General features: G+C 42.1%; 1 protein-coding gene across 1 annotated transcript; it reads left to right on the top strand.

Moving 5' to 3' along the window:
* The first annotated feature begins 252 nt into the window (after positions 1-252).
* Positions 253-6,379, top strand: LOC129353467 (uncharacterized). Its single transcript, XM_055022815.1, has 11 exons — positions 253-351; positions 728-1,156; positions 1,311-1,754; positions 2,904-3,167; positions 3,266-3,517; positions 3,595-3,843; positions 3,947-4,231; positions 4,303-4,611; positions 4,698-4,967; positions 5,565-5,648; positions 5,731-6,379. The coding sequence occupies exons 1-11, from the start codon at positions 275-277 to the stop codon at positions 5,795-5,797; spliced, it is 2,730 nt and encodes a 909-aa protein (XP_054878790.1). The 5' UTR covers positions 253-274; the 3' UTR covers positions 5,798-6,379.
* The last annotated feature ends 6,043 nt before the right edge of the window (positions 6,380-12,422 follow it).

Genomic DNA, 12,422 nt, shown 5'->3' on the forward strand with positions numbered 1-12,422 from the left:
CTGGACACGTTAACATCAGTCTGCAGATATGAAACATTTAGTTTTCAAGAAGAAAAAACGGAGAATGATGGTGATGCCACCAAAGATCGCCTTGACTTCCTGTTGGATCTTTTCTCCCAGCTGAAGGACAGAGAGACTAAATCAGGTCTGAGTCTCCTTCCATCATTACAGTCAGTTTTCCAATCAGCTCCTAAAGTGGATCATAAAGCTCTCAGAGAGAAAGACCTCCATCCTCCTGGAAGTGCTGAAACTCCAACCAGAGAAGGTAGCAGTGATGCTGACAGACTGCTCACATGGAGAGAGTGAAGTGAGGAGTTTCCTGCAGTGTCTGCCTTTTATCTCAGAGCTCGGGTACAGTCACTTTATTTCACACTGATTTAATTGTAGTTCTGACAACAACACTTTAACCTGCATACACAGCATATTCATGGCAGTATTTTCTGTCAAACTCTAAGATTTGTTTGGTATAAAATTCAAACTTCATTCACAAGCAGTCATATCTTAATTATGTTAAAAGTAAATTTCAGAAGAAAACATTGTTCACAACAAATTTCTGTGCCAAAAAAGATTGAAAATTTGATGGTTTGAGATGAACATGTGAAAAATTAACACCAGGACTTAATAGAAATATGAATCATGAGAGTTCAGTTATTTCATCACAAATACAACATAAATTTACAAGTTAGCCAATCAACAGTGTCTGGTAAATGTTATCTTATTTTTCCAGGTTTGTTCCTGAGATCTCAGATCCTGATGACCAAACCAGGTTCTTAGTGAATCTGTTCTGTGCAGCAGCAGAGAGAGAACAGCAGACAGGAGAGAAGATGCTGGAAACGTTAACATCAGTCTGCAGATATAAAACATTCCCCTTATGTTACGGTGGTAAAGATCAGGTTGACTTCCTGTTGGATCTTTTCTCCCAGCTGAAGGACAGAGAGACTAAATCAGGTCTGAGTCTCCTTCCATCATTACAGTCAGTTTTCCAATCAGCTCCTGAAGTCTGGACCATAAAGCTCTCAGAGAGAAAGACCTCCATCCTCCTGGAAGTGCTGAAACTCCAACCAGAGAAGAAACCAGTGGAGCTGACAGACTGCTCACATGGAGAGAGTGAAGTGAGGAGTTTCCTGCAGTGTCTGCCTTTTATCTCACAGCTCAGGTACAGACATTATATTTAATTATATGAATACTGTACACTGCATTCTCATTTAATTGGTCGTGTGCATAAATTCTCCTTTGCAACCTGATTAAAAAGGTTAATAAAGGAAGTTCTTCCTACATGAAGTCAACCTCATGTCTACTTGTTGTTACAGGTTTGATCCTTGGAGCTCAGATCTTCATGAACAAACCAGGTTCTTAGTGAATCTGTTCTGTGCAGCAGCAGAGAGAGAACAGCAGACAGGAGAGAAGATGCTGGAAACGTTAACATCAGTCTGCAGATATAAAACATTTCCTTTTAATGACAGATACATGGCTAATTTTAAATATGGACACATAAAATATCAGAGTGACTTCCTGCTAGATCTGTACTCCCAGCTGAAGGACAGAGAGACTAAATCAGGTCTGAGTCTCCTTCCATCATTACAGTCAGTTTTCCAATCAGCTCCTGAAGTCTGGATCATAAAGCTCTCAGAGAGAAAGACCTCCATCCTCCTGAAAGTGATGGAATTCCAACCAGTAATGGTGACAGACTGCCCACATGAAGAGAGTGAAGTGAGGAGTTTCCTAAAATGTCTGCCTTTTATCTCACAGCTCAGGTACAGTCACTTCAAACTGTTTTCATTTTTCCAAGTACTTGTTAGAGCCTAATACCAACTTCATTGCAATGTTTCATATCACATCGTCAGATTTCAGTTGCTTTTTATAATTAACCAAATTTTATGAAATGAGCCCTGGACTCCTCTAGATATGTCCAGACTAATTTTTTCTTCCACTTCGTTGAGTTCAGATTAATAAGCTCCCCGACTCTGAAATAAGTCAGGGAGCCAAACTCCTATTCTAGCCTGGCCAGCTAGAATCTTTCGGTGTCTTGGGATCCGGCTCAAAGGACCAAATTAATGTCAGGTTCATCTACATTAATACCTAATCATCCTCAAACATGCTTAGGTATGCTTGGTATACCTCTTATCTTCCTGTTTGAAAAGAGACAAATGAGTTTTAGATTTACTTGTGCAAGGAGAAAGGACAGAAACTTGCTCCAGTTACATTTTCTACCCGTTCTGAAGCACGCTCTGCCTCACCCTCTTTTTATTTCCTTAGGGCGGTCCTAGTTACATAACCTATTCGGTTAATCTCATAGCGTTGCTGGTTCTTCTGTTCTCTTGAGTCACAGGCATGTTGCACCTTCAGGCTGCCGTAATGTAGAGTGCAAGGTTCAGAGTTCTTGTTCACTTCCTTATTTTGAAAAAATGCAGGAACTGATGAATCCACAGAACAATGAGGTGTCTTGTGCATCCGTGGTCTCATGTACAGTTCCTGTGTTTCTGGTTCATAAACTTTGACCCTTAATTATTTGTTGTTTATTCTGCCAGGCCAGTTATCATTCTTGCTGCAGACCATCTGGTATCTGCTTGTCGCTTCCAGCAGAACATTATTTTAAGAAACTCACATTCCAGGAGCAAACAGACAGAGTATTTATATTTATAATTTATTTAAACGTATCAATGAGGAAAACAGTTTAAAAAAAAAGATCTGTTACTGGATGTTGAAAGGATTTTTGTGTTGATTATTACAAAATGTGTTATTACATTTTGAAGTCAGTTATTATCTGTTATTGCTTCATTATAACATGATGCGGTGGCACCGGTAGATTCTGGTGAGAGCGCTCTGGCCTATTACTCCAGGATTTATCCTAGAATAACACAAAGTTTTGTTTTTCTTATCTTTCCATGGTTTCTCTGTTTCAGGTGTATACCAAGGTTTTTCCAGAGTGTTTGTTCGTCTCTATCTGTGAGATACAGAGAGGAAATCCAGCAGCTGGTTTCTCTCCTGCAGCTTCTGAACTTCAAACTTTTTCTAATAGGAGAGTTGAATGATAAAACCTGCGGGTCTGTGGGAAAAGTTCTCCCTCTCTGTGCATCTAAAGTGGATCTGATCTTCACAGACAGCCGGATGTCCGCCAGAGGAGCTGCTCTCCTCTTTAGATCTACCACACAGCTCCACAGTCTGAGGCAGGAAATTGAAGAACAAAGTCTCTTTCTCATCACTTATCTGCTGTTGAACCATCAGTTCTTGATGTCCGTCGTCTCTGATCTTGTCTCTGATCCAGACTCTCCAACAGTCTGGTCCTGTTCCTGTCTCAGTGGGTGAGAAGAGGCAGAGTGACCTCTCCTCTGGTCCTGGAAGAGCTTTCTGTGGTTTCCACCAAAGCTCAGCCACAGAGAGTCTTGTTGAAGGTGGGCAGCAGTTTGGCGTCTCTGCTGAGGTTCTGGACGGTGGGACGGTTGGACCTGACCGAGTCCGGACTCCCCGCTCAGAGCCTGTTCAGCCTGCTGCTTCACGATGCTCCTCTCAGACTCAGGTGAACGTCTTCATCATGTCTGTCAGAAAGTAAACGGATCAGAACCACAGTCAGAGTTGAACCTGTGATCTCTGCAGACTGAGGGAAGAGAAACTCCAGCAGCTTCTGGGTGTCCTCCACGAGGTCCAGGACCAAGACAGGACATTCTCCCTCTTGAACAAGGTCGGCGGAGACCTGAGCTCCTGCCGGTTGAGCTGGGAGCTTCTTCACTTCCTGCTGCAGCAGCCGACAGCCCAGATCATCACCGTGAACCTGAGGAAGAACCAATTCTTAGAGGAGAGAGCTGCTCAGCTGCTGCTCTTCCTGCACAGGCTGCTGATTCTAAGGTGGAGGTTTAGTTTTCTAATCAATAGTTGCTCTGATATTCCATCAGCAGCTTGTGGTTCCTGGAACTAACGGCGTTGTGGTGAATCCTCTCTCTGCTTCCAGGCCCAGTCCGAGTTTTGTCAGGACGTCCATCAGGGAGATCTTCAGGACTCACCCCAGTAACACGATACCCTGGTTGCTGAGGTCACTGGATCATGTGATCAACCTGAACTGCACTGAGCTGGACTCAAGGGACTGTGACGCTCTGCTGTACATCCTCAGATACAGCGACAGGAAACTGAGACTGAAGCTGGTGTGGAGCTCCATCCCAGCAGAGGGAATCCAGTCCATCCTTTATACGCTGCACACAGTTTTTATCTCAGGTCAGATATCAGATCCTGTCCTCAGGCCTCCTTCCTACGATGAAACATTTCCTGTTCATCACCTGGCTGGTTTTCTTTGTTCTGTGTTTCCACCAGTGTGGACAGGAATGTCCTGCTGAGGTTCCTCCACTGCTGCGCTGCCTCTGACAGCCTCCAGGTGGCAGCATCAGGCCTGCTGAGGACTCTAAAGCACAGGTTGGATCTTTCCTGCTCCTCCTGCGTGGAGCTACCAGAGGAGGAGGATCAGACGGAGCCTCTGAGGTTGACGGCCGCCGACTGCAGGGCCGTCTCCACCGTCCTGAGTCTCAGCAGCGGCGGGGACACACAGCTGGACCTGAGAGACTGTGAGGTGGAGGACAGCGGGCTGGACCTGCTGTTTCCTGTCCTGGACAGAGTCCGACTCAGGTGGGCGATAGAGCCGAGGAAGCCGAAGCAGTGAGAAGTTTGTAGACGTTGACGTCGATGTGGTTTGCTCTGCTGTTCCTGTTTAGAGTCAGTAAAACGGTCCTGGTCCAGCTTCTGTCTCTGCTGGCCGTGAACAATCAGAGGGACACGGCGAGACGGGCGGCGTCCCTGTGCAGAGCCCTGGGAGGAGAAGTGGACCTGAGTCACTGTCCACTGGATCAGAGGCTCTGTGGAGCTGTGGCTCTGCTGCTGGACTACTGTGAAGACGTAAGAGAGCTGGACCTCAGTCACTGCCAGCTGACAGACCAGCTACTGCTGCAACTCAGCGCACATCTGCACAAAGTCCACATCCTGGAGTAAGTTATGCAGACTGTTTCATCTGGGGAGCCCAACACAAACATTCCCTTGGTTTTAATCCAGTCAAAGTGGAGCAGATGACCCAGTAATACAATATTTCAGCCAAATTTAATAACTGACCAATTCAGGATTTTCACTGACTATTTAGCTGGATTTCTGGAGAAGACGTGTTTTGGTTCTTAGGGGTAAACTATGACCATCCTCTTTCTTCCATGACTCAGCCAGATCGAGTGACCATCAGTCAGTGAAGTTTCACAAAGCACAGTCGTTAAACGTCCGCTTTCCCTCCATTACAACTAGATCTGGACACTGATGCAAGTAGGTTTTAGTGTCACACGGATGTTGTTTTAATAACTTTGGGCTTTTTAAAATTCCCATAAATTTACAAACTTTAAACTGAGACTATTGTACCGATTAATTTAATGTCCACAACTCCTCTAAAATTTCAAATGCTTCTTTAATCTGTAAGGCTTTTTAGTGGATAATGCAGCTGAATTTCCTTTTTGAATACCAGGATGTAGGGATTGATCTCACCTAATTTCAACATGTTCCCAGTAGAACCCCACATAATGTGGAGTGTTGCATTTGTGTTCCAGTCTGGGTCACAATCAGATCACCGATCTCTCCACTGATTGGTTGCTCCGCCTGGTCTCCATCAACCCCCTCGTTGGTTCTGTGAGGTGAGCAAACGTTCATCAGAGGAGTTTATCCTTGGTGTTTCTGAAAGAATCACATCTATTCCCTGCTTTGCTTTGTTTCTAGACTCTTCAGCAACAACATCATCAACAAAACTCCTTTTAAGGACAACAGGAAGTTTGTAATGTCTTGACGCAGCTGTCAACCAACAGGAAGTCCCTGTCTGGACCATAAGATGGACATTGTGGCTTCTGACACTAAGCCAGTTTACAGATGGATGTTCCATCAAAACACTAATTTAAATGCAATTTTTTAAAATTCTTATATCTGAAAAGAAAGTTTTTGACATGTTTATCTTAAAATGTAAGTTTTGTACACATAAGCGAGTGAGTTGTTTACTTTATTTTACAAATTGAAAAGGTTAATGAGGTTTTACATCATGTGGTAATTTATTTTCACTTTATTCTGATGATGTGCAATTTGATGACATAATTTATGTACTAATTTCAGGTCAACACTGAATCTAAAGAATTTTGGAAAGATGTTGCGGTTTTCAAATCAGGGAATATTATTGCTGGGATGCTTTATTTATTCAGACTCTACAGTCTTTTTTAAAATTTTTGAATAATTTTACTGTGCAATTTTCTTTTACCACAAGATACAAACCGGACCTCAGATAGATGTGCTGTATCTTATTTATTTATCATGTCATTTAATAATTATGTTAAAATGCTGGTTCCTGGAATATGGTGATTCAATAAAGTTATTAATAATCTTTTTTTCCCCCCCTGTGCTTCATTTACTGCACTCTCATGGAGAACTCAACAAAAACAACTTTTATGAGATTTCCTCTCTTTATTATGTTAACATAGTTTGAACTTTTTCATAGATTCAATGTGGGATCAGGTTGATCTCCTGAAAAAGGTTTAATTAATACTGTGGTTACCTTGTGCAACCACCAGATGGCAGCATGTACTGTGCTCTGCTTTAAGAGCAACGCAAATCTTTATCACAGCTTCATTGTTTCCAGGGCCTGCAGAGACCACTAAAGGGGCAGGTGCTCAAAAAAAGGGCACATCTAATCGCATTTTAGGACAGAATATTAACAAAGTCACAGCTTTCTGAGTTTAATTAACAATGATAAATTACAAAATTGTGAGACATAGAATCTAAGAACATCTGCTTCGGTTGCTGTACTTGCAGTGGAGATGAAGACGGTCCATTCAGAAAAACAGCTGCATCAAACTTTAACATGGAACTGTAGAAAAAAAAAATAAAAGCAAAAATTTAATTAATGCGTGTCACTATGAGAAAAGACTACTCTATTTGTGTTTTAGTGTATTTTGTAAGTACCTATGTACATTTTCTTCAATCTTTCCTCTTCTTTTTTTCCTTTGTCTCATCTTCTCTGTGTTGAGTGAAGTCTTGTTTATTTCAGTCTCTTGCCTTTTAACTGTTTAAAACACATTTCAAACTTTTAAGCATTTTTTGCTATTTTTGTTCTCTTTTGTTCATAGCAACAGTTTTCTGTTGGTCATGTCTTAAAAAATGTTAATAACCTCATTGTGAATGATTGGTACAGTCGACCTAGTTGGTCAACAATCCACTGCCTTTCTTTTTTGTTTCTGACGTCTCTCTTTACGTGGCGTCTTTGAACTGAAAAAAGCAAAACAAAGAATTATGATCAGAACACTATAATAAACCACACTACCAATTATTTAGCCTTATGTTTAAACCAATATGTTTTTCAGTCCATAGCATAACAATATTAAGTTCAGAGAAAATGAGACCTCTTCTATGGAGTTCAATTTGTTTCACAATTATTCAATTAAAATACTAACCTCAATTAAATAATATAAAATTGTGATCAAGACATTTTGAATTGTAACATTTTTTAAACTGAAATCACAAATTTTTATCTCATGAAAAAAAAAAATTATTTGCAAAACAAACTTATTTGCGCATGTCAGAAATCTTTGCTTGTTATTCAAAGTTTTTCTTGCGATTCTCACATGAGCCTAAAATCAGAACCAAAGATTTCTGATGTGTGCAAATAAAAGTTTATGTTTGCCCCTTTATTAATGACATGCTTTTATTGGACAGAAGCAGTTTGATTATTACATACATTATATCTATTATGGTAGTTCAGGATGAGTTATTTTTCATTCTAAATGAATATCCTTGTTGGACTTTTATTTAAATTCTCCTTCAATATATATTTACCTAAATGCTAGAATAATGAATGTACATCATTCACCAAATAAAATGAGAAAATCAGACATATATCCATGATGGAGATGATTCTGGTTTTGGACGGGCGATGTGCCCCTATTGCATAAGTAATACTGAAGAATGACTACTGTTATTAACAATTTAGTTATCTTGCTTTGCTAGCAAAGTCATTAGCTAGCAGCTAGCTCATAGCACAACAACAGCGTAATATCTGATGATAAAAATACTGGATCGATAGATTAGACCAGCTTTTCCTCACCGGCTGCCTCCTCCAGTAGATATTCAGAGAAAGGCGGACTTAGAGACTTATATTTTCCTCTTGTTATATTTCATTTCTGCTTAAACCGCGACTCCGTGCTGAAGGAGAAACGATACAACATTTAACGTTTTCCGTTATCTGACAGTAGCAAGCCGACTCCAGTTTTTTCACCAAAAATATTTTTTTCAGTTCACCAAAAACTGTTTTGTGATCTGGAACGTTCGCTAGCAGTTAGCCGCCTCATCTCACCGCGCGAGAGGCAAGTGCGTCGTACGTCACGGGCAAAAGGTCAAAGGTAACAATGTGACCGGAGGGCTTATTGTGTTTTTTTCTTTTTTTTTTTTGCAAAGTAATAATAATAATAGTAATAATAATAGTAATATAGTAATAATTGAAGTACATGTGTAAGAAAAAAAAAAGAGCAAAAGGGCACTTGGGGTCATGGAGCAAAAGGGGCAGGTGCTCAAGCCCCTTTAGCCCCCCCCTCTGCACGTGCCTGAAAATCAGTGAAATGAAAACCAGGGTCAGGTCGCCATGTTTAAAGGTGCTGAATTCAAACTGCAGTTTGCAGTTGTGACCAGAAGAGGGCGACAGAGGCCGCCACAAAACAAGAGGAAACTTCTTCAAACCAAGTCAAAATAAGCAAATCTTTTCCAAATCTACAGGATGTGTCAGCATCCAGAACAACACAGATTTATTTCTAAATGAGTTTATCTGATGAGTCAAACCTCATTTACCTCAACCAGACCTCCAACATCTGTCCTCCCAAATCAGCTGCAGTCTGCTGACGGAGCCGCTGCTGATGGACCCGCTGCTGACGGAGCCGCTGCTGACCAGCAGTGTGTGAAAACTCATACAGCTCGTGTGAAAGTGGGAGACGGCAGCAGTGATGGCCGTTCACACCCAACTGTGGATCCGTCCTGGCAGCCGAGGCGGAGCGGGGGGACAGATTGTCCCTGCCGCCATCAGTCCTCAGTCAGGACTGAGACCCGTCAGAAAACACACACACACACACATTGGCTTATTATTACTGTAAAGTCCTAAAGATGTAGCTGTTTGCTAGAATCAAATAAAGGCCCAGATTTCAGAAACACTCTAAAAACACCTGATTTCACTTCTACCAAGAATATTAAAAGGTGTTTGAATAATTTTGATTTCGTTTTAGAAAACAAAAGTTCATAAATAAAATCCTGGAATATTTGAATTTCCTGAATGAATTAAAATCAACATAAGAAAATAAAATAAAAGTTCCTGCAGAAAATAAAAAACCTTTTAAAATAAATAAATTCAGATCTAGAAAATAGTGTAAATAAAAACTAAGAGTTGGACTCTAGAAAATAAAACCTGGTCTAAATAAAACCTCATTATCCACACAGAGAAACCATCATGAACTGGTTCCCAGTAGCTCACACGTTACCAGACCCCTGAGTGGGTGTGAACCCATTTATCAGAATAACCATCATCACTCCATCATCTTCATCATCACCAGCTCCACTGGGATCTTCTGGTTTCCTCCCATTTTAACTCACTTCAGGTCCGACCATCATCAACCAGCAGGAAGTCTGGAGCCAAACTGGAAGGACTGGAAGAAAATGACAGATGAGCGAAAGAAAGATTACTGGTTTAATCCTGAAGCCCTTCCACAGGCTCCAGTGTGAGGTGAGTTGATAAAGAAACTGGTTGATGAAGTGTGTGTGTGTGTGTGTGTTTGAGACACACACCGAGTCTCCAGTGGTCTGTGTGTCAGTGTGGATCCATCAGACCAGCAGCAGGAGGTCGTGACCTCCAAACCAGCTTCCTTCTTCCTCTTCTTTTCTCCTCAGGTTTGTTAACTAGGTCAAGGTTGTGTTTCTGCTTTCCACTGCAGACGACACACACACACACACACACACACCCACACACACACACACACCACACACACACACACACACACACACACACACACACACACACACACACACACACACACACACACACACACACACATTCTCCTGAACACAAACTCTGAGTTTTCTGCAGCCAAGCATGAGATCGGCCCCTGAGACGCCAGAGCTTTTATGTCAGCCGGAGCTTCTGCAGCTTCCAGGAGAACCTGTGAATAATTCAGCCTCATCATGTTGAGTCGGCACAACAAACACAGAGCCGCATTACAGCCGCATGTTTCAGCACCTGTTGGCCCCGCTGCACAAACTGCAACCGGTTCTGATCCAGAGCTGACTGTGATCATCAACACAGAGGCGTGTGTGTGTGTGTGTGTGTGTGTGTGTGTGTGTGTGTGTGTGTGTGTGTGCGTGTGTAAGCTGTCAGTCAAACATGCGATCCGTGATGCGACCTGAGCGCCACGCTGAGGCGGCAGGTCCAGCAGCGACGCCCAGTAAAGGTCAGCAGAGGCGAAGGCAGAGCGCCGCAGCTGCACACGTACACACACACACACACACACGCACACACACACACACACACACACACACACACACACACACACACACACACAGGTCCTCTGCGACCTTTCAGACGCTGCATGTTGAGCCCAGCTGCAGCAGGTTTTGTGGAAACACTGAAAGTGGAGCTGATGGATCTCAGATGGAGTTAAGGAGCCGAATGGATCAGATCAGATCCACCAACCGACCCGATCAGAGTCCAGACTGTCGGCTCCCTGCAGGCTGTTCCAGATCTTAAAACACATTTCAACCTCAGTGAAAAACAAAAACGATGATTTCTTTCATTACAGGAGAAAAACTGTTGGGGCCAGACTTATTTATTCTTATTTATGAGAATAAAGTCGTAATATTCAAAATAAAGATGCTAAACTTCATATTAAACAGGTTTCTGAAGCTGAAAGTTTTCAGTTTATCCATAAAATAGCAGACAGCACAAATATCTGCTGGCGTCCATCTGAAGCCATAAGATTCAGGAGGAATGGTTGAATTAAAACAAAATTAACTAAAAGTTTCAGAAAACAGTGAAATATAAGAGCAACAGATAAGTTTATCAAAGGTCAGCAGATAAAATAATGTGAAGGATTCACTAAGTAAATGAAACCTTTAAATTATTTATGAAAGTATTTTGAAACAGTCTGGAAGTTTATTTTCATCTCATTTTAGTATTTCACTAAGTACTTGGAAGTACAATTTAATCTGCAAAGAAAGTGTTGTATGTTAAAAAGAACATGTAAGTTCAGGAAAAATAAACTTTAAGTTTAAGAAAACTAGACAGAAACTTCAAGGAAGCTAGAAATATAATTATATTTCTAGAAAATATGGGAAAGTCACCTGAAAGTTGTGAAAATGATTAGAAGAAACATAACTTGCATGTTTTGGAAGAGGAGCTGGAATCAAAGTAAGTTTTAGAAAGTTTGTTTTTATAATCGCTTTTCTCAGCTGAATATATAAACTGCTTTAGACTGAATGACCTTTGACCTTTTCCTTTCATTTTCTGATGTTTATAAATGGTAACAGTTTTGTTTCGCAGTGCTAATAAACTCCTTTACTCTGGTTTTTCAGACAGAATCAGCCTGGATGTTTCTTCCTCACCTTCAGCCGTTCGTGTTCCAGGTTTTGTTTCTCGTCTGGACGTTTCTGTGCCAGAGCCCCTCAGGCTGGAGGCTTTTAAACAAACACATTACATGTCGGGGTATTTCTGCACAGACGTGGACATTTTACGGCTAAGCTCGACTCCTCGTGTCGTTTCTCCTTAAACTCCACGTTTGCTCCGTAGCGGAGGCCGACAGGAGCCCAAATGAAGCCGCTGTTCATTATTCATCGAGCTCTCCTGCTGCGCAGCCGGGTGTTTTACCTTGGTGGTTGTTGAGGTGGAGCTAACGCGCTCTGACAGCCCGACGGGAGCAGGCTGGCTGCACACAGGGAGAGGAGCGAGTCCTGCTGCAGAGCCACACAACACCAAGAGACACAAACGGAGATCAATCCGTGTGCCATCGATCCGAACTGCAGGGCCAGCATTTCAGGAGGAAACTCACTGGAAGAGAGAAACTTTCCCATGAAATAATTTGATGCTGAAAGAAAAAGAAGAGCAGGTTTTAACAGAGCGTCATCCTGAAAGGAGGTCAGCGCCTGCACAGGAGCAGCAGCGGCCATATTTCCATCAGGCAGAAGGCCCGAGTGGTTAAAGACGCTCGATGAATATTTCAGATCTTTTCTTTGCAGCAGCAGCAGCGACTCTGAAAGCAGACCGAGGTGTTAAACACTCAGATGAGGTTTATTTGGTTACAGATTCAGCAGCTTCTCCACCAACAGGACAAGTTAAAGCCATCGTCTCTGTTTCTGCTTCCACATCGACACCTCGGTGTTTCAGCGCCTGTTCCCGTCTGGGA

The sequence above is a fragment of the Poeciliopsis prolifica genome, unplaced genomic scaffold (genome assembly GCF_027474105.1).
Source record: "Poeciliopsis prolifica strain line A6 unplaced genomic scaffold, Auburn_PproV2 SCAFFOLD091, whole genome shotgun sequence".
Classification (NCBI taxonomy): Eukaryota; Metazoa; Chordata; class Actinopteri; order Cyprinodontiformes; family Poeciliidae; genus Poeciliopsis; species Poeciliopsis prolifica.

What these genes read in the sequence shown, in the direction of transcription:
- LOC129353467 (XM_055022815.1), top strand. Translation starts at nt 275, where the DNA reads ATGCTGACAGACTGCTCACATGGAGAGAGTGAAGTGAGGAGTTTCCTG. An exon ending in CCTTTTATCTCACAGCTCAG is followed by an intron (nt 1,157 to 1,310) that starts GTACAGACATTA and finishes TTGTTGTTACAG; the next exon opens with GTTTGATCCTTGGAGCTCAG. An exon ending in CCTTTTATCTCACAGCTCAG is followed by an intron (nt 1,755 to 2,903) that starts GTACAGTCACTT and finishes TCTCTGTTTCAG; the next exon opens with GTGTATACCAAGGTTTTTCC.